Source organism: Globicephala melas, chromosome 19, assembly GCF_963455315.2.
Source record: "Globicephala melas chromosome 19, mGloMel1.2, whole genome shotgun sequence".
Classification (NCBI taxonomy): domain Eukaryota; kingdom Metazoa; phylum Chordata; class Mammalia; order Artiodactyla; family Delphinidae; genus Globicephala; species Globicephala melas.
The window spans coordinates 58,065,045-58,090,931 of NC_083332.1; the positions used below are offsets into that span (position 1 = coordinate 58,065,045).

At 51.8% G+C, this 25,887-nt stretch overlaps 1 protein-coding gene across 1 annotated transcript in view; it reads right to left on the bottom strand.

Annotated features, from left to right (window-relative positions):
* The window catches only part of SLC38A8 (solute carrier family 38 member 8), a 37,655-nt gene extending 12,021 nt beyond the window's left edge, over nucleotides 1–25,634 (bottom strand). The window contains exons 1-7 of the mRNA XM_060289430.1: nucleotides 25,446–25,634; nucleotides 20,924–21,122; nucleotides 11,404–11,545; nucleotides 10,484–10,585; nucleotides 7,287–7,344; nucleotides 1,500–1,614; nucleotides 60–207 (exon numbers count right to left, since the gene is read on the bottom strand). Of these exons, the coding sequence (XP_060145413.1) occupies nucleotides 60–207; nucleotides 1,500–1,614; nucleotides 7,287–7,344; nucleotides 10,484–10,585; nucleotides 11,404–11,545; nucleotides 20,924–21,122; nucleotides 25,446–25,634 (953 nt within the window). The remainder of the gene's footprint in view (nucleotides 1–59; nucleotides 208–1,499; nucleotides 1,615–7,286; nucleotides 7,345–10,483; nucleotides 10,586–11,403; nucleotides 11,546–20,923; nucleotides 21,123–25,445) is intronic.
* Nucleotides 25,635–25,887: the final 253 nt, after the last annotated feature.

Below are 25,887 nucleotides of genomic sequence, written 5' to 3' on the forward strand. Positions count from 1 at the left end.
GCTAATTTTCGACGGGTGCTGTGCTCTGCACTGAACCATGTCCCACGAGCTGGCCTCACCTCCCCAGGAAGAGCACGATGGGGTAGACAGTCACGATGGACACAGTGAAGAGGACCCGGGCAACGATGATGACCCCATCGTTGCCTGGGTAGGACATCAGGATGTCAGCAGAAACGTCTGTCCCAAAGGTCAGGAAGCCGTACACGCCTGTGAAGGGTAAAGGGGGGAACACAGGAGAGCTGATTAGAAAAATGCTGTCCCCCCACCTCAACTCCGACACGCAGACAGCACCCAGATCTACCGCTGCTAAGGTTTCCCCTAGGAGCTGACAGAAGGTTCTAGAATCTCCCAAGGCTTTCCTGTCCTCAGTCTACAGGGTCCTGGTCCTTCTGACTCAAACTCCTGCTGGGCAAAACTGTCCCTTGTCCTTCTTCCAAACAGCTCACAGCACCCGTACAAGGCACCCACTCATGGGCGTGGACTGACTGGAAGCAGTCTGAACAATGCTTTCCGTGCCGTGTCCACCCCACCCTTAGAGCACCTAGAGAAAGAAGCTGTCAGTGTGCCCATTTTCCTGATGGGGAAAATCAAGACCCAAGATGTCAATAACTGTCTGGAATAACACAGCTCATTACAGCAGAAGTCAGGTCCCTACCCCACAACCCAGCACTGCCTCTCGGCCTCCGCATCACCTGCCCGGTCCTGAGACATCCACCGCTGACCAAGAGCTGTGGTTTGCTTTGGTTTTTCTCCAGTCCCAGGATCCTGCTGGCCCTGGACCATCTGAAGGAGACTCTCTATCACCGGGTCCAACTCAGGGGCCACAGAATGAGAGAGACCTCCCCTGCTAGACAGAAGTCACCCAGCAAGTGTCCAAGGCCCCTGACACATCTGTGGGAGCCCAAGAGCTCCCTGAATCAGAGACTCTGATAGGCTGACGAAAGAAAGGGCTGCTGGACTGGAGGAAAGCGGCCAGCAGTCAGCCTGAGCCCGGGCCCTGGGCTGTGCACCGGATGTGCCGTGGGACCTCAGGTGTGGCACAGCCCCTCTCTGAGCCACACCTCTGTCACCTTTGAAGACCCTCCTGTGCCAGTGTGTGGACGGTGAAACCCACTGCATCCAAGAGAGTGTCCTGTAAACCATGGCCTGGATATAATGCTCCGACAGCCAGCACTGACGCCATCCCACGAGACGGGCAGGCAGGGGCGTGGGGCGTGAAGAGCAGGGGCTCAGGAGACAGACGGGCCAGGGTTTGCATCTCAGCTTTGCCACGTCTAGTTGGGAGACCCTGGACAAGCCATGGCAACCCTCTGAGCCTCAGTGCCCTCCGCTATGAATTGTGGACTCTCCTGGGCGTGTTAGGGACAAAAGCAGCACAGGCAGTCAAACCGCTTAGCACTGCACCCGGGACGCGGTAGGGTCTCTATACACGCTTGTGATTATCCCGGTTTCTCCCACTGCTCCGCACCCAGGTCCCAGGCACCCCGCGTGGGCCTTACCTGTCAACGAGTAGACAAGGCAGCAGGCCAGCAAGGACAGCACGGAGACGAGGGCCCAGTGCCCGAGGCTCTGGTGGCGCATGCTGCAGTAGATGGACACGGCAGCTTCGTGACACTGCAAGGGAGCAGCAGGGTCAACGGGAGTGGAGCCAGCTGGGCGCTAGAATCACCTGGCGTCATCTAAAAAGTCTCAGTGTCTTGGGACTTCCCCGGTGTCCAGTGGTAAAGAATCCGCCTTCCAATGCAGGGGACATGGGTTCAATCCCTGGTCAGGGAACTAAGATCCCACATGCTGCAGGGCAACTAAGCCCGTGCACCACAACAAAAATCCCGAGCGTCGCAACTAAGACCCGACACAGCCAAAAATAAATAAATATTTTTAAAAATACAAAAAAAAAAGTCTCAGCGTCCCCAAACGTGGGTAACAACCCAAATGCCCACCAAGAGCAGAAGGTAGAAGTGCTCAGATATTCATGTGTAGAATATTACACAGCACTGAAAAGGGGTGAACACAACTGCACACCTCAACAGAGAGCCCTGCAGCTGTAACGTGGAGCAAAAGACGCCAGAGAAGAAGAACGTTTCCATGTACGTGAAGTTCAAGTTACAAGCCAAGCAAGCCAGGACGGGGTTCTCAACCGCAGCACTGCTGATGCTTGGAGACTGTCCTGTGCACGGTGGGATGCGGACCACATCCCCTGGCCTCGACCCACTAGATGCCAGGAGCCTCCCCCACAGTTGCGACAATCAAAAATGTCTGCAGACATTGCCAAATGTCCCCTAGGGGGCAAAATCACCCTCAGTCGAGAGTTACCGTTTGTGGTGACACAGGGCAGAATAGTGGGGTGGGGTGGTGCTATTGAGGGAACATTCCAGGGGTGCTGACGATGTTCTATATCCGCATCGGGGTGATGGTTTCATGGGAGTACACATACTTAGGATTTATATACTTCCTACATACTGTATCACATGGTCAATTTTTTTTTTTTTTTTTTTTTTTTTTTTTTTGCTGTACGCGGGCCTCTCACTGTTGCGGCCCCTCCCATTGTGGAGCACAGCCTCCGGATGCGCAGGCTCAGCGGCCATGGCTCACGGGCCCAGCCGCTCCGCGGCATGTGGGATCCTCCCGGACCGGGGCACGAACCCGTGTCCCCTGCATCGGCAGGCGGACTCTCAACCACTGCGCCACTAGGGAAGCCCACATGGTCAAGTTTTTAAAAATATAAAATACATGTAGCCAATGCCAGCAGCCCACCTGTGATGTGGACCTTATTTATCTGGAGCAGGTCCTGGGCAGCGGTGTTTTATCAGCAGCCCAGGAGGCCCTGATGAGCAGCCAGGGGTGAGACGTGCTGCTGTATCTGGATGTGCCCTATGGGTTCTGGGATTTTCCCAGGCTCCCGGGGCAGGGTTCCCACCACCACATCCATTTACTCACTTGTGATCAAAGCCAACAGGATGACCGTCCATGCCTGCCCACTCCCCAGGCTCGAGAGCCCTGCTCCCCTCGCCCACCGAGCTCAGCCCACCACGGTCCCTCTTCGCTGCCTCAGGGCCTTTGCCCGTGCTGTGTGCTCTGCCTGCGATGTCTCCTGGTCCAGCCAGCTTCTACTCATCCTTTAGGAAAGCCCTCCTCCCCAGCTGGCCGAGTTCTGCTCTCACGGCCCCCAGGTGAACACATCTGGGTTTGCTGGTTCAGCGTCTGTCAGGTATGTGGTGTCAGACACACCTGCCTCCCGCATTCTCAGCACAGAGCCTGGCCCGTGGGCGAAGGGCACTCCGGTGGTTACTCAATCATCCATCCCTTTGCCCCACTCGCAGTCACGAGGCCTCCCTGCACCCAACCCCAGCTCTCCACACTCAGGTCCTTGTATCAGTGCCCCTTGTTGCGAGTGTGGGGTACCCATCAACCAGCCTCACACAGTCCCCACCCTCATGGAGTGCCCACTGTGAGGGGCTGGGGCACACCAGCCTCAGGCCTCCCGATTCCAGCCACAGAGGCGGCGTCCAGCCTGCGGCAAGCACGCACACACACACACACACACACACGCACACGGGCCCTCAACCAACAAGCAGTGGAACTCAGGATCAACGTTCCCACCTCCTATACTCCGGAACCCAGACATGGGGGAAAGGATGCTTGGTGGTCGCAGGATGGGGCCCTGCCCTTCTTCCTGTTTCTCCTATGACTCCTGGGTTGTGTTTCTCTTGGTCTTATGCCGGGAAATAAAGCTTCTGAGGGCAGGGCTGCCCTGCTGGGACAGCATCTAGGACGCTGACTGGCCAATAGCAAGCTCACTATTCACTAAGTGATGGGATGCAGGGCAGAGGAGCATGTGGTGGGTAAGAAGTGGAAACGGTCCAAACGGCCACCAGCTGAAGAAAGGAAAAACAAGCTATGGACTCTCCAAACAGTGGAATATCATTCAGCCATGAAAAGGGACGTGGTCCTGACACATGTACCACACGGACGATCCACAGAAACACCATGGTGAGTGGGACTTCCCTGGTGGCACAGTGGTTAAGAATCTGCCTGCCAATGCAGGGGACATGGGTTTGAGCCCTGGTCCGGGAAGATCCCACATGCCGCGGAGCAACTAAGACTGTGCGCAACTACTGAGCCTGCGCTCTAGAGTCCGCAAGCCACAACTACTGAGCCTGCACGCCACAACTACTGAAGCCCGCGCGCCTAGAGCCCGTGCTCCGCAACAAGAAAAGCCACCGCAATGAGAAGCCCGCGCACCGCAACGAAGAGAAGCCCCCGCTCGCCGCAACTAGAGAAAGCCTGCGTGCAGCAACAAAGACCCAACGCGGCCAGAAATATAAATTAAAAACAAAACAAAACACCACATCGAGTGAAAGAAGCCAGCTACAAAGAACCATATACTGTATGATTCCACTTACCTGAAGTGCCCAGCACAGGCACATGCAGAGAGACAGAAAAATCTGTGGTTGCCAGGGGCCAGGAGGGAAGCAAGAGGGGGATGGGGAGTGACTGGTAATAAGTACAAGTTTCTTTTGAAGGTGATGAAAATGTTGTAAAATTGATGGTGGCGATGGTTGCACAACTCTGTGAACATACTAAAAACCACTGAACTGTACACGTTAGAGGGGTGAGTTGTATGCCACGTTAAGTTGTATCTCAAAGCCGTTTAAAAACACCAAGGGGAAAGAAGACACACAGAGGGCCAACAGGCACATGAAAAGATGCTCAACAACGCTAATTATTAGAGAGATGCAAATCAAAACTACAGTGAGGTACCACCTCACACAGGTCAGAATGGCCATCATCAAAAAGTCTACAAATAACAAATGCTGCAGAGGGTGTGGAGAAAAGGGAACCCTCCTACACTGCTGGTGGGAATGTAAATTGGTACAGGCACTATGGAGAACAGTATGGAGGTTCCTTTAAAAACTAAGAACAGAACTACCATATGATCCTACAATCCCACTCCTGGGCATATATCTGGAGAAAACCATAATTCGAAAAGATTCATGCACCCCAATGTTCATTACAGCACTATTTACAATAGCCAAGACATGGAAGCAACCTAAATGTCCACTGACAGATGAACGGATAAAGAAGATGTGGTACATATATACAATGGAATATTACTCAGCCATAAAAAGGAATGAAATAATGCCCTTTGCAGCAACATGGATGGACCTAGAGATTATCATACTAAAAGAAGTAAGCCAAAGAAAGACAAATATCATGACATCATTTATATGTGGCATCTAAAAAAAAAAGATACAAATGAACTTATTTCCAAAACAGAAAAAGACTCACAAACATAGAAAACTAACTTATGGTCACCAAAGGGGAAAGGGGGATGGGGGGGGGGATGAATTAGGACTTTGGAATTAACATATACACACTACGACGGATAAAACAGATAACCAACAAGGACCTCCTGTATAACACAGGGAACTACACTCAGTATTTTGTAATAACCTCTAAAGGAAAAGAAATCTGAAAACGAATGTGCATATATATTCAGCTACATATGCCTGAATTGCTGGGCTGTACACCTGAAACTAACACGGTGTTGTACATCAGTCATACTTCAATTAAAAAAACACAAACAAGGGAGAAGTACCGCGTGTGGCCAGAGTGTCTGGGAGCAGAGCCTGCACCCACAACCCGTGCTCCCCCAAGCCCCTCCTTCCGACTCTGCGCAGGCTGGACGGGGTGCCCCGCTAAGTGTGTGGGGAGCGGTGTGTTTGAACCCGACCTCCCGATGACGCCAGGTGACCGCCCACGCCTTCCCCCGCTCAGCAGCCCCTCCAGCCCAGCGCCACTCCTCACCCGGCTCCCTTCCACCTTCACCTGCACCTAGTTCCCCCACCCCCAGATCCCTGACTCCCCAAGCTGGACCCTGGCAACCCTATCCCCGGCCTCGGCAACTAGTCCTCTGCCCCACCCCCGCCCTGCAATCCACATCCTTTCCCAACTCCCCCATCTCCGCATCCCGTGTCCCTGGAAACGGCAGCCCAGGTCTCGGTTGCTAGGAGAATGGGATGAGGGAGCCGAGGCAAAGGTGAGGGGGGCACCTCTTCACAAGCATCTGGAAAGCACCCCGCACCCCTGCCCGGCGCGAGCCTGCTACACCATATGGTGCTCGGGGACCCGAGAGAGGACTGGCTAAACGACATCCAAACGGTTGACAGCAAAATCGTCGCCTTCCATCTTTCAAAATATTGGGTGTGCAGGAAGAAACGTGAGAAATTCTGTAAGCGGCTTGCTAAGCCCCAGAAACGCTACAGCGACTCATTTATAAAAAAGAGCAACGGAAATGTTTCAGGACTTTTCTTTTCCCCAAAAAGTGGTTCTCAAAGAAAACATAAGCTGACAAACACAAAGTGGAGCTGGCTGGTGAGCACAGCAAGAAGCCGCTCAGGCTACGAAGCTGAGACACTGTCAACCCCGAGCCACTTTCCCTCGAGAACTGGATTTCACTGGGGGCGGTTTTGTTGTTGTCGTGGTGGGGAGGTGGTTGTTTTTAGGAGAGAGGCAAATCTTTCCTAAAATAAACAATGGAGCAAGGGAGTCAGCTGCCGCCTGCTAGGAGACTGCGAGACCCCAGGAAAGCCCAGAAGGCGGGGAGCGAAGCCCAACGCCAGCCCCGCCCCTCCAGCCCCGCCCCTTGCAGCTCTCCAGCCTGGGACCCCCGCCCCCTCCGGGGCTCTCCAGCCGAAGCGCCCTCCCCTTCTAGCTGGCCACCTCCCACACATGGCTCAAGACTCCTCCCAGGCATCTGCGCCTGGAAAAGGGCATCTCTGAATCTGCCCCACCCAGCGCTGCGGCGGAAGCCCCTCCACTGGACTCCACGCACGGAATTCCTTACTCCATGCCATTCTATCAAAGTCTATATATTCTGCCCAGTACCGCCAGCTCCCCACGCACCTTCCCGCCCTCCTAGCCGGCAAGCCTCCAGGCCCCCGCGGCAGAAGCCACCTGCACGAAGGCGTTCTACGTAAAAAGGCCGCTCCAGGTCCCCAGGCGTGGCGACTCGGCCGTGAGGACTTCGCAAAGGAGGGGACAGGTCCCGGGCCCACACACTGGACCCCAGACCCAACAAACAAAGGTGCTGCTGCTGGCTGTCGGCGGGGCCGGTTCCCAGAGCCCAGATGCCGGCCACGTGCACCGTCTGCCAAAGACAGCCCATCTCACCCTAGCACAAGTCCTCGAGCTTCTCCCGACAGGGAGGCCACACTCTCCTGAGGGAGCAGGCGGTCCCCAGAGCCTGCAAATGCCACCCTCTGCAACACGGACGCCAAGGTTACCTGAAATCCGAAGCAGATGGTGGGAAAGACACTAAATACGGAGGCCCAGGAGGAAGGACTGTAAAGAGATGAAAACGGGTGCTTGTTACAAAAAGTTAAACTCAAGACAACCTTCAACTTGCAAATGAGTTTTCAACACCACCAGCAAGATGTAACTAAGCGTGACTGTAAGACAGGTTTTAAAAACCATGTCCACTGCCGGGTTTGGGGGGTTGGAAAAGCCTGCATGTTAAATGCTGCACTTTCTAAGTACATCTGTGCTGACATATGGTAACTTGACATTCTCCCTGCAGGCACAACTTGGGCAGGGCGTGGCTGGGAGAAACTCCCAGCCTCCCTTGGAGGCTGCCTGTGCCCAGTGAGCTTAGGGGCTGGGGTGGTTGGGGGCACAGGCAGCCTCCATCCAACAGACCCCACAGGGCAAGGATGGTTTGACCTCTGTCCAGGCTGCCCAAGAGAACTGAGGTGTGCATGGGGCAGAATCTTCAGGTCAAGCCCTCTCAGTGGTCCCCACATGGTGGCCCTCCAGCTTCCTTTAATAAGCAGCTCTACGTACCAGCCTCCGGCACCTTTAGGGGCACATAGTGGAGGGAGCATATACAGCACCTGCTATAGAATCGGGGTTTCCTGGTTGTGGTAGAAGAGTGGGCCCCAAAGAGATCCATGTCCTAACCCTGGGAACCTTACACGACACAAGATGACCCTGGAGGATCTCGGCCCAATGTAGCCCAAGGATCCTTGCAGTCAGAGAACCTTCCCCAGCTATGGTCAGAGGGAGCTGTGACCAGAGAAGCAGGGTCAGAGAGATAGAACCTTGCTGGCTTTGAAGATGGAGGAAGGGGCCCCGAGCCAAGGAATGTGGGCGCTTCTAGGAGTTGGAAACGGATTCCAATCTAGAGCTTCCAAAAGGAACACAGCCCTGCTGACATCTCGATTTTAGCCCAGTGAGACCTATTCTGGACTTCTGATATCAGAACTGTAAGAGAATAAATTTGTGTAGTTTTAAGTCACCAAGTTTGGCAGGAACGTGTCACAGCAGCCACGGGGCAAGTCACACGGTGGTATCTCCCTTCTGTGCTGCGCTCCGGCCGCCTCTTAACTCTGGTGCAGATCACGGAGCCTCCCCGCCAAGCCCTGCCTTCCTGGACTTCCCTCAACAGCACCGTCAGCCGATGGCCAGCTTCTTAGCGCCCATGCTCCCACGGCTCCATCTGCCTGCCCGCGTCCTCTGGGCCTCACGTGCTGTCTTCTCCTGTTCCCGTGGGTGAGACTGCCCGAGCTCCAGCCTTGAAGGCTGCATTCCCAGACAGCAGGACCCTCCCCTCCGCAGACTCAAGGCCACAGATGAGCAGTGGATCTGGCCCTCTTCTGATCGGGTTTCCTCCACTGCTGGGTCATGCCGTCGGTGTGCCGTGGGCCACACGGGACGTGGCCTCTGTGCCCCGGCACTTTCCGCTTCTCCCCTCTTCAGAAGAGCTCTTTCCCGGCTTTTCCCTTCCCCCTCTCCTGAACCCAATCCACCTGGGCCTTCAACCCCGCCTCCTGCCCTGATGAAACTCAGCCACATCGAGCGGCCTCCGTGGCCAAATCAGGTGCCAGGGCTCAGCCCCATGTGACCCAGAAGCGGCAGCTGGTGGCGATCACCCCAACCTTCTTGAAATTCTGCTGACTTCTGAGACTCAGATTCTATTATCCTCTGTCCTGGGTTGTACAGTGTCCCCCTAGATTTATAGCCACTGGGAACCTCAGAATGAAATCTTATTTGGAAAAAGGGTCTTTGTAGATGTAATTGGTTAAATGAAGATGAGGTCATACTGAAGTAGGCTGGGAGTTAACCCAACAACTGGTGTCTTTATAGGAAGAGGAAACACACAAGGCAGAGGCCGTGTGACCATGGGGGCCGAGTCTGGAGCGAAGCATGTGCAGACCAAGGAAGGCCAAAGAGTGCCGGCAACACCGACGCTGGGAGGGGCAGGAAGGACCCTCCCCCGGAGCCTCCAGAGGGAGCGCAGCCTTGCCCACACCTTGATTTGGGACTTTAGCTTCCAGAACGAGGGGAGAAGTCGCTGCTGCTTTCAGCCACCCGGTTTGTGCTCATGTGTTACTACGAGCAGCCCCAAGAAGCTAACACGTGCTGCTAACTTGCCATCCCTCTCGCTGATCCCCCAGGGCCTGGCGGAGGGCCACCAGCTCAGTTCTCACCTGGGCTCCTGGCCTTACTTCCACGCCATCTATGGGTTGATGTTCCTCTCTCCAGCCCAGGCCTCTCTGGACTCCAGGCGCACAGTCTGACCAGCTCCCTGACGTCTTTATTTAGTGTCCCCCACCCGACCCCTCCCCGTCCCATCCAGCCCATGAAACGGCATCGCCAAAGCTCAGAGTCACCCGGACTCTCTTCTCTCTCTCTCACTCCACTTCCAACCTACCCTCCAGGAGGGTCCACACGATTTGCGGGACCCAGTGCAAAATGAAAGTCCCGGCCCCTGTTCAACAGCGGTTAAGCCTTTCAGGATGGCGCCAGCAGGGCGTTAAACCAAGCGCAGGGCCCTTCTCAGCCCAGGACCCTGGGGGACGTCACAGGTCACAGGCTTATGGAGCTGGCCTGCCACCAGCCGATTTGATTTCAAGCCCCTGCTGTGATCAAAACCCTGCAGTGGCTTCCGTGCAAAACTGAAGTCCTCACCGCCGCTCTGCATCCCTACAGGATACCCCCCCCAGGCCCACTCCCACTCTTGGCCTCGCTCAGGCTCGTCGGGCCTCACTGGCCTCTGCCCCTGCATCTTGCTGGCTGGTTCTGCGGCCCCTAAGCTGTGGGGAACGCGTCTGCAACAGCCTAGGAGCCCCAGACTGCTGGGGTGTCCAGTGCTTCCGTGTCCCTTAGCCTGTCCCCCGTCCTCACTAGTGATAGCACTGTCGTTCTGAAGAAGGAAAGGAGCTTTTTTTTGGCCACACCGTGTGGCACGTGGGATCTTAGTTCCCCGACCAGGGCTTGAACCCGCGCTCCCTGCAGTGGAAGCACAGTCCTAACCACTGGACCGCCAGGGAAGTCCCAGGAAAGGAGGCTTTGCTGAATTCTACGGCATCAGAGACTTGAAGGATTTCACGGGACGAGCCAGGGCTCTGTGCAAACCATGGGCAGGGTCGGGGGGAGAAGCGGCCCTCACAGCAGCCCCGGGAAGCCATCGCCCAAGACTCACCTCGATGCCAGGTGGGGCTCACGAGCGAGGTCTTGGGGCCCGAGGTAGTACTGTGCCACGATGACCAGGGCCAGGTAGCAGGCGGCCAGGGTGCCTAGGATGCTAACACACGGACGGAGCGCAGCGTTAGGGGGCCTCTATGGTGAGGTAGGGGCTGGGGAGCCACACGGAGCGGGGTCTCAATGCCAGCTCTGCCCACACAGGCAAGGTGTCAGGCCAGTGTCTGGACTCCATTTCCTTATCTGCACAATGGGGACAGCGGGAAGAGCATTCCAGGCGAGCAGGGCAGGGCCACGCTCAGGCCCAGCGAGGTCAGACCTGCGAGCCTGTGATCGCTACGGGCGCCCCCGTCTCTCCAACAGCCACTGGGATTCAGTATCTAAGTCAGGACACTGCCCACTGGGCCACAGCACAGGAGGAAGGAGGACCCTGACTCAGCTGGTGAGGGCTGGGGGTGCCCGGGGGCCAAGGGGGTCCTGCCCACTCTTTCTCTGCTCCATTTCATTACACGACAGGGGAAGGCGGGTGGCACACTTGTGTGAAGACTTTTGCCAGGCTTAATTTTTCCAAAAGTACGCGGAGAGCCTAAGACGGTAAAATGGGAAAAAGTGTGTGTATGTGTGTGTGTCCGTGCCAGCATATGTGCGTGTGTGTGCAGAAAAAGTCTACAATCATTAGGTAACAAAATGTCAGCTGCAGGTCCTGTCATTACGGGTAAATTTCTTTTTTGTTTATCTGTATTTTCTATCAGGCACATGTATGACTTGTGTAATTAAACATTTTTCCCCCTTCTGCAAATGGGAAGACCCGTGCTAGCAGCTCCCCTATCCCAGGCGGACAGGAACCACCCACCAAGCGTCCGCCGAGGTGGGGACCCAGCCCCAGCCATCGCCCTGCCAGGAAGGGGCTGCAGCCTGTACCTTGTGTATTTCTGGAAGCCGATCTCACGTGGGGCGGACAGGGGCAGGATGGCCAGCATGGAGAGCAGTGTCAGGGTGAAGCGCTGGTCGGTGTACCAGGGCTGCAGGGCTGGCGGGGCGCCGGGCAGCAGCAGGTCGCACACTAGTGGGAGGGAGGGAAGGAGATGCAGCGAGCCCCGCGTGGCCTCCCCCAGCTGAAGAGCCGCGGCCACGGGCTTCCCAGCTCTGGGTCCTCGGGTGGGTTCGCCGTGGGCACTGAGTCATCCCCGTGAGTTTAAAGGGGTGGGATGACAAGCATGATGGGGACCTTGTCACGTGCCACCAGGACGGAGGGAACACGCTGTAGGCATTCATTCAACAGACCTTCACCGAGTTCCTTCCGCCTGGCAGGCGCTGCTCTAAGTGCTGGAATCGGCAGCAAACGACACAACGGTCTGCCCTTGGGGCACCCAGGCCCTCCTGTTTGTGAAAATTTACTCAAGGGCTCAAAGGGTGTGTGCGGTGAAGTCGGGGCCTGGAATACATTTCCCCCAAACAGCAGCCCCGGGCAACCCCGTTATGAGAGAGAGGAGAATTAGGGCGGGGCTGAGCTGGCCGCTTCTGCTCCGCACCAGACAGGCTGGGGGCCCTCGGGGGTATTTGGCAGGGGGCGGGGCTGGAGGGTCCTCGATGGCTGCGCTCACACAGGGTGCCTGGTGGGGATGCCTGGGCTCCGCGGGGGGGCCCCCCCTGCAGACCGTCCAGCAGGCTGGTTCATGACAACTGGGGGGTCCCGAGCCCAAGACGGAAGGTGCCGTCCTATTAAAGGCCAGGCCTAGAACTGGCAGTGTCCCATCTGCCCTCCTCCACCAGGCCGAGCCGTCACGGAGCCCACTCTGATTCGGGGGAGGGGACAGAGACCCCATCAAACTCTCAAGAGAAGGAACACCTAAGAGTCTGGACCCGTTTTGATTCCACCACAGTAAGATGGAGAATTTGGAGTTATCCGATAGAAGAGGCTAGACAGATGGGGGAGAGGGGAGACAGCGAGATGGCTCGAGGCCGGAAGCACGCGGATAGAGGTGCCGAGAGCTGGTTCCCAGCCCACTCTGGGGGCTGGCACTGCTGTAACATAACCCTTCCGGTTCTCACGTGCTCCGTAAAGCACGCGATGAAAAGAGATCAACGGCCTGACCACAATGGCTTGCTTCTACTGGAGTGACGCAACGGGACAGCTCCACGTGGAGCTCAGGGGACAGAGACCTCCCCTGAGGGAGGCAAGGCAGGCTTTCCTGGCCAGAGAGGCCAAGGGAATGCGCGTACCCAAAGGTGCACAGAGACCCCACGTGGCCTGGGACGGGGGGCAAGCCCTTCTTAGCCATCTGGACTCCTGAAGCCAGGAAGGCACCCCCTCTGCCATCTGGGCTGCCCAGCTCCTTCCTGAGCCCTCACTTTCCAGGCCACACCTTGGTGTCCTCGGCACCATCGTTTACAGTCACTTGTACCCGATGAACGTAATGACTCCATCAAAAGCCCAACCTCCAATTAGCCTTCAGCCCAAGTAACCTGGACTTGCCTTCAGAAAGACATATCCCTAAATACCTAACCAGAAACACGCAGACGATGCTCTCCTCCCACCAGTCAATCCACCCAGAGCTGGGGTGGCATGCCTCCAATCAATACTCTCTCCAGGTGGTCCACTAACTGAGCCCAGAACCTTCTCAACACAGCAGCCGCTCAGAATCCTCCTAAACACGGCAGCACCTCCTCCTTCCGCAAATGGCAGCCCCTCAGAACCCTTCGTAGCACAGTACCCCTCGGATCCCAGGGACACGACAGCCCCTGAGATTGTTCTAAACATGGCCGCCCCTCAGAACCCTCCTCAGCATGCCAGCTGCTAAGATTCTTCCCAACATAGTGGCCCATATTTTCTCAACACTGAGGCCCTCAAAAGCCGCCTCACATGACACCCCCTCAGAATCCTTCTCAACAGGGAAGCCCTCAAAATCAGTTTCAACATGGCAGCCCCTAAGATTCCTCTCAACACTGAGGGCCTCAGATCCTCAACACAGCAGCCCCCAAAATTATTCTCAACAGGGCACCCCCTCAAAATCATTTTCAACATGGCAGCCCCTCAGAATCCTCTTCCACACGACAGCCACTAATTTCTTCTCAACACTGAGGCCCTCAGAAGCCTCCTCAACAGGAAGAATCCTTCTCACATGGCAGCCCATTGAACCCTTCTCAAGACACAGCCCCTCACATTCCTTCCCAACACGGAAGCCCCTCAGAACCTTTCTGAACACTGCAGGCCCTCAGAATCCTTCTCAACACAGCAGCCCTTGAGAATCCTCCAAAGGATGGCAGCCCCTAGGGTTCCTCTCAACACGGAGACCCTCAGAATCCTTCCCAACACAACAGCCCCTCACAATCATTCTAAACATGGCAGCAGCTCAGAATCTTCTCAACACAGCAGCCCCTCAGAATTGTCCTCAGCAGGATAGCCACTCAGAATCCCTACGAACACCACAGCCCCTCAGTATCCTTCCCAAGAAGGCAGCCCCTCAGAATCCTCCTCAACACAGCAGCCCCTCAGAATCCTTCCCAACACTGCAGCTGCTAAGATTCTTCCCACTGTGGGAGCCACTAGAATCTTTCTCACACGGCATCACCTCAGAATCCTTCGCAACACAGCAGCCCCTGAGAACCCTCCAAATCACGGCAGCCCCTAAGATTCTTCTCAGCACGGAGGCCCTCAAAATCCTTCCCAACACGGCAGCCCCTAAGATTCTTCTAAAGAAGGCAGCCCCTAGAATCCTTCTCTCATGGCAGCCCATCAGAATCCGTCCCAATACAACAGGCCCTCAGATCCTTCCCAAGAAGTCAGGCCCTCAGAATCCTTCTCAACACTGTAGCCGCTAAGATTCTTCCCAACAGGGCAGCCCCTACTATCCTCCTCAAAAAAGCAGCTCCTAAGATTCTCCTCAACACGGCAGCCCCTAGAATCCTTCTCACAAGGCAGCCCATCAAAATCCTTCCCATCATGGCAGCCCCTCAGATCCTTGCCACTAAGTCAGGCCTTCAGAATCCTTCTCAACACGGCAGGACCTCAGAATTCATCTCAGCAGAGCAGCACCACCAGTTGACCAGAATTGAAATCCGACATGACCTCTACTTGCCACTGTCAGGCAGGGCATTTCAGTGCCAATTTAAAGTTGGTTCAGATCTACCAACTTTCATTTTTGTGGAGGATAAGAGTCCTTCCCACAACATGGGAGCCTTTAATTTCCATATCCCTGCATCAGGGACCTTTTTTCACGGTTCAAGAGACAGAACAAACAGCAAAATGATAGACCGAGATGCAACCATCAGTCATTATTACATTCCAAGTAAAAGTCTAAATATGCCAATTAAAACCCGAGACTGTCAAGATGATAAGAAAGCAAGACCCAACCATATGCTGTCTACAAGAAGTGCATTTTAAAATTCCAAGGTTCAGAGTAAAAGAGTGGGAAAAGAAATTCTGTGCAAACACTAATCTTAAGGATGTGGGAGAGGCTATATTCACAGGTGTATTCACAAAGCATTACAGAGACAAAAAGTGAAATTTCATAATAAAAAGGCAATTCACTGTGTGTGCTTATTCATAAGAGAGCTTCAAAAACCAGGAGCAAAAAATTCATAGAATTAAAGGGAAAAGTAGACAGATCTGCAATCATAATTGGAGACTTTAACACTCTCTGTCTCATAACCTGACAGAATAACTAGACTCCCCCACTGCCCCAAAAATCTGCAAGGCCATGGAAGATCTGATCAAAGCTCTGGATCACCCTGACCTAATAGAGAGTTCTAGAACACTGTACCAAAGAACCACAGAATACACACCCTTTAAGAGCTCACCAAGAGAGACCACATGCTGAGCCAGAGAGTAAGTCTCACATGGCAAAATTATACAGATGTGTTCTCTGACCATGGTGCATTTAAGGCAGAAACCAAAAAGGCGACATGCACAGAAAGACAGACAAGATGAAAAGGCAGAGGGCTATGTACCAGATGAAGGAACAAGATAAAACCCCAGAAAAACAACTAAATGAAGTGGAGATAGAAAAAGAATTCAGAATAGTGTTAGTGAAGATGATCCAGGACCTCGGAAAAAGAATGGAGGCAAAGACTGAGAAGATGCAAGAAATGTTTAACACAGATCTAGAAGAATTAAAGAACAAACAAACAGAGATGAACAATACAATAACTGAAAAGAAAACTACACTAGAAGGAATCAATAGCAGAATAACTGAAGCAGAAGAACGGATAAGTGACCTGCAAGACAGAATGGTGGAATTCACTGCTGCGGAACAGAATAAAGAAAAAAGAATGAAAAGAAATGAAGACAGCCTAAGAGACCTCTGGGACAACAGTCAATACAACAACATTCAACACACAACATTCACATTATAGGGGTCCCAGAAGGAGAAGAGAGAGAGAAAGGACCTGAGAAGATATTTGAAGAGATTATAGTCGAAAACTTCCCTAACATGGGAAAGGAAATAGCCACCCAAGTCCAGAAGTGCAGAGAGTCCCATACAGGATAAACCCCAGGAGAAACACGCCGAGACACACAGTAATCAAACTGGCAAAAATTAAACACAAATTGCTGAAAGCAGCAAGGGAAGAACGACAAATAACATACAAGGGAACTCCCAGAAGGTTAACAGCTGATTTCTCAGCAGAAACTCTACAAGCCAGAAGGGAGTGGTATGATATATTTAAAGTGATGAAAGGGAAGAAACTACAACCAAGATTACTCTACCCAGCAAGGATCTCATTCAGATTTGATGGTGACATCAAAAGCTTTACAGACAAGCAAAAGCTAAGAGAATTCAGCTCCACCAAACCAGCTCTACAACAAATGCTAAATGAACTTCTCTAAGTGGGAAACACAAGAGCAGAAAAAGACCTACAAAAACAAACCCCAAACAATTAAGAAAATGGTCATAGGTACATATTAGTAATTACCTTAAAAGTGAACGGATTAAATGCTCCAACCAAAAGACACAAGGCTTGCTGAATGGATACAAAAACAAGACTCATATATATGCTGCCTACAAGACACCCACTTTAGACCTAGGGACACATTCAGACTGAAAGTAAGGGGATGGAAAAAGATATTCCATGCAAATAGAAACCAAAAGAGTAGCAATACTCATATCAGATAACATAGACTTTAAAATAGAGAATGTTACAAGAGACAAGGAAGGACACTACATAATGATCAAGGGATCAATCCAAGAAGAAGATATAACAATTGTAAATATTTATGCACCCAACATAGGAGCACCTCAATACATAAGGCAACTGCTAACAGCTATAAAAGAGGAAATCGACGGTAACACAATAACAGTGGGGGACTTTAACACCTCACTTACACCAATGGACACATCATCCTGACAGAAAATTGATAAGAAAACACAAGCTTTAAATGACACAACAGACCAGATAGATTTAATTGATATTTATAGGACATTCCATCCCAAAACAGCAGATTACACTTTCTTCTCAAGTGCTCATGGAATATTCTACAGGATACATCACATCTTGGGCCACAAATAAAGGCTCAGTAAATTTAAAAAAACTGAAATCATATCCAGCAACTTTTCTGACCACAACGCTATGAGATTAGATATCAATTACAGGGGGGAAAAATGTAAAAAAACACAAACGCATGGAGGCTAAACAATATGTTACTAAATAACCAAGAGATCACTGAAGAAATCAAAGAGGAAATCAAAAAATACCGAGAGACAAATGACAATGAAAACACGACGATCCAAAACCTATGGGATGCAGCAAAAGCAGTTCTAAGAGGAAAGTTTATAGCTATACAAGCCTACCTCAAGAAACAAGAAAAATCTAATATAAACAATCTAACCTTACACCTAAAGAAACTAGAGAAAGAAGAACAAACAAAACCCAAACTTATCAGAAGGAAAGAAATCATAAAGATTAGAGCAGAAATAAATGAGAGAGAAACAAAGAAACCAAGCAAGGATCAATAAAACTAAAAGCTGGTTCTTTGAGAAGATAAAATTGATAAACCATTAGCCAGACTCATCAAGAAAAAGAGGGAGAGGACTCAAATCAATAAAATTAGAAATGAAAAAGGAGAAGTAAAAACAGACACCACAGAAATACAAAGCATTCTACGAGACTACTACACGCAACTCTATGCCAATAAAATGGACAACCTGGAAGAAATGGACGAACTCTTAGAAAGGTATAACCTTCCAAGACTAAAGCAGGAAGAAATAGAAAATATGAACAGACCAATCACAAGTCATGAAATTGAAACTGTGATTAAAAATCTTCCAACAAACAAAACTCCAGGACCGGATGGCTTCACAGGTGAATTCTATCAAATATTTAGAGAAGAGCTAACACCCATCCTTCTCAAACTCTTCCAAAAATTGCAGAGGAAGGAACACTCCTAAACTCATTCTATGAGGCCACCATCACCCTGATATCAAAACCAGACAAAGATACTACAAAAAAAGGAAATTGCAGACCAGTATCACTGATGAATATAGATGCAAAAATCCTCAACAAAATACTAGCAAACAGAATCCAACAGCACATAAAGGGATCATACACCATGATCAAGTGGGATTTATCCCAGGGATGCAAGGATTCTTTAATATATGCAAATCAATCAATGTGATACACCATATTAACAAATTGAAGAAGAAAAACGGTATGATCATCTCAATAGATGCAGAAAAAGCTTTTGACAAAATTCAACACCCATTTATGATAAAAACTCTCCAGAAAGTGGGCATAAAGGGAACCTACCTCAACATAATAAAGGCCATATATGACAAACTCACAGCAAACATCATTCTCGATGGTGGAAAACTGAAACCATTTCCTCTAAGATCAGGAACAAGACAAGGATGTCCACTCTCACCACTATTATTCAGTATAGTTTTGGAAGTCCTAGCCACGGCAATCAGAGAAGAAAGAAATAAAAGGAATACAAATTGGAAAAGAAAAAGTAAAACTGTCACTCTTTGCAGATGACATGTTACTATACATAGAGAATCCTAAAGATGCCACCAGAAAACTACTAGAGCTAATCAATGAATTTGGTAAAGTAGCAGGATACAAAATTAATGCACAGAAATCTCTTGCATTCCTGTACACTAATGATGAAAAATCTGAAAGAGAAATTAAGGAAACACTCCCATTTACCACTGCAACAAAAAGAATAAAATACCTAGGAATAAACCTACCTAGGGAGACCAAAGACCTATATGCAGAAAACTATAAGACACTGATGAAAGAAATTAAAGATGATACCAACAGATGGAGAGATATACCATGTTCTTGAATTGGAAGAATCAATATTGTGAAAATGACTATACTACCCAAAGCAATCTGCAGATTCAATGCAATCCCTATCAAATTACCAATGGCATTTTTTTTTTTTCTTTTACAGAACTAGAACAAAAAATCTTAAAATTTGTATGGAGACACAAAAGACCCCGAATAGCCAAAGCAGTCTTCAGGGAAAAAAGCGGAGCTGGAGGAATCGGGCTCCCTGACTTCAGACTATACTACGAAGCTACTGTACTCAAGACAATATGGTACTGGCACAAAAACAGAAATATAGATCAGTGGAACAGGATAGAAAGCCCAGAGATAAACCCACGCACCTATGGTCAACTAATCTATGACAGAGGAGGCAAGGATATACAATGGAGAAAAGACACTCTCTTCAATAAGTGGTGTTGGGAAAACTGGACAGCTACATGTAAAAGAATGAAATTAGAACACTCCCTAACACCACACACAAAAATAAACTCAAAAAGGATTCGAGACCTAAATGTAAGACCGGACACTGTAAAACTCTTAGAGGAAAACATAGGAAGAACACTCTTTGACATAAATCACAGCAAGATCTTTTTTGATCCACCTCCTAGAGTAATGGAAATAAAAACAAAAATAAACAAATGGGACCTAATGAAACTTAAAAGCTTTTGCAAAGCAAAGGAAACTACAAACAAGACGAAAAGACAACCCTCAGAATGGGAAAAAATATTTGCAAACGAATCAACGGTCAAAGGATTGATCTCCAAAATATATAAACAGCTCGTGCAGCTCAATATTAAAAAAAACAAACAACCCAATCAAAAAATGGGCAGAAGACCTAAACAGACTTTCTCCAAAGAGGACATACAGATGGCCAAAAAACACATGAAAAGCTGTTCAACATCGCTAATTATTAGAGAAATGCAAATCAAAACTACAATGAGGTACCACCTCACACAGGTTAGAATGTGCATCATCAGAAAATCTACAAACAACAAATGCTGGAGAGGGTGTGGAGAAAAGGGAACCCTCCTGCACTGTTGGTGGGAATGTAAATTGATACGGCCACTATGGAGAACAGTATGGAGGTTCCTTAAAAAACTAAAAATAGAACTACCATATGACCCAGCAATCCCACTACTGGGCATATACCCACAGAAAACCGTAATTCAAAAAGACGCATGCACCCCAATGTTCACTGCAGCACTATTCACAACAGCCAGGTCATGGAAGGAACCTAAATGCCCATCGACAGATGAATGGATAAAGAAGTTGTGGTACATATATACAATGGAGTATTACTCAGCCATAAAAAGGAACGAAATTGGGTCATACGTAGGGACGTGGAGGGATGTAGAGTCTGTCATACAGAGTGAAGTAAGTCAGAAAGAGAAAAACTAATATCATATATTAACGCATATATGTGGAACCTAGAAAAAGGGTACAGATGAACCAGTTTGCAGGGCAGAAATTGAGACACAGATGCAGAGAACAAACGTATGGACACCAAGCGGGGAAAGTGGTGGGGGTGGGGGTGGAGGTGCGATGAATTGGGAGACTGGGATTGACATGTATACACTGATGTGTATAAAATTGATGACTAATAAGAACCTGCTGTATAAAAAAATTTTTTAAAAAAAGAAACCAAAAAGGCAACTAGAAAACTCCCAAATAATTGGAAATTGAATCACACAATTCTAAACATCCCATGAGTCAAATAGGAAATCATAGCAAAAACTAGCAAAGGACTGAATGGATTAAAAGTGAAATCAGAACATATCAAAATCGGTAAGACGCAGCCAAAGAGGTGCTTAGAGGGAAATTGTTAGTGGGGGGACTAGAGGCCAAGGGAGCATGGGGCTGAGCGTCTTTGACATCCCCAAATTCAAGGTGTTGCCGGTTCTCTCACAGGGGTGTCTTTGCAGTTGGGGCCGCCTCCCCGTCTGTAGAATGAGTCCCCCCTGGATCCCCAGCACAGCTCCCTCCAGCTCCTTGACTCTCACTGTGGTGGTAATTGCTAACCCTGCACCTCCCTTCGCCACGACGTTAGGAGCTGGCAGTGGTCTCGGCCTCCGCTGCCTGCCAAGGGCCCAAGCCAACGTCCTGCTCATCCACCAGGAGCTCGGGAGACGCGAGCTCCACACCCGGGGTCAGCCCTGACTCCAGGGCAGGTACTTACACTTCTCCAGCTGGTCCCCGATCACCCTGAGGAAGGCCACGGAGATCATGAGCAGGTTGATGATGAAGCAGGCCTCACACAGCTTCCTGATGGTGGGGCCACACAGCCCTCCGACCACGCCCTGGTAGGTGGCCTGGCCACTGACGGAGGCAGCATAGCCCAGGATGACCAGCCCACTGATCAGGAAGACCAAGGAGACCTGCAGAACAGGACCATGGGGCCAGGTGTGCCCACAACCGCCCCCCAGGATGCTGATACCACTCCCTCCGGGTCTCACCTGCAGAGGCCACGGCTGCCTACAGCCTAGGGCCTCTACCTGACAAGCGACCAGCCCCCTCCCTTGAAACCAGAGCTGCAAAGCAGGTGGATTCTAGAGGCCGCACTGGCTCTACGTCTGTGAATCTGGGGTTCCCACCACTCCACACCAGTTGGACAAATGAGGCATCAGAAACTCAGAGTTTAAATTACTTTCCTAAGATCACATGCGTTGCAGGTGAAGAGCCATAAGCATGATGGTTAGGAAGCAGGCATACTTGGGTTCAATTCCAACTCTGCCACTCACCTGCTCTGTGGCATGAGGCCCACCATCAACCTCTGTTTTCCCATCTGTGAAATGGGGATGATACCATCTACCTTACTGGAGAGTTGTGCCAGCTCAGTGCCTGGCACGTGGTAACTGCTCAAGAAATGATGGTCATTCTTATTCTCTAGACTCCCCCTCCAGTGCTCTGTTGGAATTTTTTCCAACACTGAAAATTTTTCAAACATCTAGGAAAGTTGGAAGAATTGTACAATGAACGCCCTGTACCCACTACCTAGATTCTACTAGGAGCAGATCACTGTGCTTATCTGATCACATCTCTACCGTGCGTCCATGCGTCCATCTAAACTTGGGTGTACGTTTCAAGGCAAGTTGTGGGTATTAATTAGCATACTTCCCCCTAAAGATTTGGGCGTGCGTATCGTTAATTAGAGCTCGATGTGTTTACAGTCCCTCTCGTAAGATAAAATTTACACACAGTGAAATGCAGTCTTAAGTGTATATCATTGGAAGGGGTATAACCAACGTACAAGTGCATCCTAAACCCCTACCAAGACACAAAATGTTACCACGTCCCCGAAGTTCCCTCCTGTCCCTTCCCAGTCACTTTCTGTCCCCATGCCCAGAAAAAAACCACTAATATTTTTCTGCTTTTAGCCATTTTCTTATCTGCCTTTCCACTGAGTGGTAACGTTTGTGAGGGCCAGCCCTATCGGGCACATCGGTAAAGTTTATTCCCATTTTTGCCAAGTGCTATTTCACTGTGTGGATAGAAGCACAATTGGTTGATCCAATCCCGTTGCCAGACATCTGGGCTGTTCTTCGTGTTTGGCTACTATGAATGAAGAGCTGAGCATTCTAGAATAAGTCATTCTGAGGACCCACGTTTCCTTCTCCTGGACACACACCGAGGAGTGGAATTCCTGGGTGTCAGGGTAGATGTGTGTTCGACTCTAGCAATTTCTTACAAACTGCTTTCCAAATCATCTGCGCCACTCGACAACCCCCCTGCCGCCCCCCCACCCCCGCCTCAACTGATGCATTTGAGACCCACTTGCCCCACGTAGTTAAATGTTTTTGAGCCTCTCCAGGATGGACGGCTACCTGTCCCTAAGCTGGACCTGGTCTCCACGGCCAAACGCCCCTCCCACACTTCTATGGAGGAGAACAATGCAGGAGCTGTGAGGTACTCAGCTAAGAAGCCCAGGGAGAGCCAGCACGGCCGTCTTCACACACAGTTCGTGCCCCTGAACAGCAGATGCGTTCTTACGCCAGCAGCCACAACTAGGGCTGCTGAAGGGAACATCAAACTGGACCGCCTGAGAGAAACTTGCAAGTTCAGAGCCAGGAGGAACATGCACGCTCCCTCCAGCCCCTCGACCTCTGCCCGTGCCGGTTCCTCTGCTTGGAACACCACCCTCCCCGCCTCCACCACCGTCCCTCACCTGGGGAACTCCTACTCTTCCCCCCTCCTCTCCAAGGTCACCTCCTCCAGGAAGCCTCCCCACACTTCACCCCCGAGGTGGGCTCAACCCTCCGCTTCTGGCAGAACCACACCTTTCGTGGGCCCACTTTTTTCCCCATGGTGGGTCGAATCCCCCAAAAGGTTTGTCTACATCCTCATCTCCAGAACCTGTGAAAGGGACTTACTGGCAGTCATCTTAGCAGATGCAAATAATGAACATGTAATTAAATGAAAAGGGTCTTTGCAGGTGAAATTAAGGATCTTGAGATGAGGTCATTCTGGATAAGCCAAGTGGGCCTTAAATCCAACAAGTGTCCTAATAAGAGACAGAAGAGGAGGAGACACAGAGAAAGCTGTGTGGTGATGGGGCAGAGACTGGAGTGACATGGCCACAAGCCAAGGAACGTCTGGAGCCCCCAGGAGCTGGAGAGGCGGGAAGGACCCTGCCGACACATTAGTTCGGACTTGCAGTCTCCAAGACTGGGAGAGAATACACTTCTGTTGTTTTACGCTGCCCAGGTTGTGGTCCTTGGGTCCAGGGACCTAAGGCCACAGACTCACACCTGTGCATACAGCGTGAGGATCCCCATCTCGCTCATCCACCAGACTCTAAGCTCCAGGGAGACTGGGATCCTGTCTTTTTTGCTTACCGTTTAGCCCCAGAAAAGCACCTAGAACACAGCAGGTGCTTCGTAGGTATTTGGGGATGAAAGGAAGGGAAGGGGGGTGGGGGGTCAGGCTGAGCCTCTGCCAGTGAAGGTACGTCTCTGCTAACGCAGTGAGCTGTCCACGCAGGAGTAGCTGACCCTCGAGACGGTCCCTGAGCCTCTTAGCAGCCAGTGAGCAAAGAGCCCTCACAGCCCCTGGCCAGGCGCGCCTCTCTTTGGAGCCGAGGAGGGTCCAGGCTCATTAATTTCATTAACCCTCCGGTGCTCATGGGGCCATCAGAGACCTAAAACCTCACACCACTGACCTCCCAGTGGCAGGCAGCTTTAAACATTCCTCCCGTCCAAGGGGAGGCCTTGTACCTGGGGACAGGGCAGAAGTCTCACTGGCTAAGAGGAGGGGAGTCAGGAAATGATGGGGGAGTTTGACTTCTCCCCTTGTCGGGAGTTTCCACTTATTCATATTTGGGGTCCTCTCCTGAAGGCTGGCTGCCTGCCCAAGATGGGATCTTTAGAGCATCCTGTGCAAAGGGCAAGCCACCCCCGCAGCATCCGTGTTACCCGGGAGCCTGTCAGAGATGCACTATCTCAGGTCCACCCAAACCTGGGCAGTCGGCATCCGTACTCCCGAAAGGTGCCAGGAGACCCCGCACGGAGCCTGCGGAGCGGCGCGCCACGTCCCTGCCTCCGCCCTGCCTGGCGTCCTCGGACTGGTCCGTCTGTGCCTGACCACGGACCCCCATGCGGGCCCCATCCGCTCTATCGCTGACCCTTTGCGGCTGGAGGTCGGGCTCCCTGTTCCGGAAGCGCGGCCTTTCTGCCGCACACATCCAAACACCGCTCTGTTGCCCGTCACGTGCGCCTGGACAAGCTGGGGCTCAGCGCCGCCTTGGCGGGGGCCTCTCTGCCCCCCTCCCGCTCCCACGGATGTCATCCCACCCATCACGCTGCCCACCATCTGACACTGTGTCATTCGACTTCTTGAATCTTGTCCGAGTTCCCTGTTAGAACAAGCTTCACAAGGACGGAGACCACAGCGTCTCAGCCACCCGGCGCCAGACAGGCGCTCAGCCAGCATGGGGGTGGCACGGGTTACACCAGACACTACACAGGGCAGCATGTGGCAGCTTCCAGAAGGACAAGAAAGGCCCCGTGGGCCCACCAATGGGGCCATTATCAGCCAGCTGCCAGAAAAAAGCACTCTAGATGATGCCCGTCAAAGAGCTTACCACGAAATGCCTGATTCCTATCAGCTCAAGGAAAAGACTGCTAATAACATGAAGCTGTGCTAATCAGCAGCTCTTTCCCGCTGAGGACGGTCGGGCCCTGGAACTTTCTGGGAAGGGAGAGAGTTCAGGCTCCACACGCAGCCAGCAGAACTGGCCAAACACCGCTGACACCGTGCAGGTTGCAGGCGTCACGGCGGCCTCAGTCCTGACCTGCCCACGAGATTTGGGCTTTCACTGGGGAGCCGAGACCGGGAGGCAAGAGAAGTCAATCCGTGGCTCGGAGACAGCGCCTCCCCAGCTGAAAGGCCAGGTTCATTGGCTACAGGTGACGAGCGCTCCGCAGGGACCCAGCACGCCTCTACCTCCCCCCCTCCCCCACACCCCGCCTGGCTGCGAGGCCCTCAGCCGCCTAGAGGATGCTCTTGGCCCCGGGTCTACAGGGGGATTCCCTCCTCCCTTCGTGAGCTGAGCGGGATGGAAAAGCAAAAGCCACAGGAGTAATTTCGGAGACAGGCAGCTCTGCAAAAGCAACACCCAGGGCTCTAGCTGGAAAAATAAAATTAAGCTCCTACCTGCCCCCGGAGACCCGCCCCCCGCCTCAAAATGCTCCCCATGGGCTTACCAGCTCCGCTAGGAAAGCGGGGGCCACCCCACCCGCCTTGTGGAAGGCCCACGGGAAGCTGAGCAGGCCGGCGCCCAGCGCGGACTTCAGGAGAATGAAGACAGCACCCAGTGAGGACAGACTGGGGCGGGTGGCCGTGGGGACCGGCTTTTCCGAAAGGCCTCTGTCTCCTGGGGTCTGTCCCTCCATGGCTAGAAGCAGCAGAGGGGCAGAGAGAGGGGGTGGTCCCGGCACTGTCTTCCCAGTTCACGGCACCCTTCTCCAGCTGGGATGCGTCTCTCCTCGATCCAGCCAGAGCCAGGACGCCTGTCCCAACCACCCCAGCCTCTGTACCCCTCTTCCCGAGCATCTGCTCCCCCCTTTCCAAAGCGTTATGCAACCACCTGCCCCCCAGCTTCCGGTCCTCACGCCTTTCCCCTCAACCAGCGCTGCCCCCGCAACT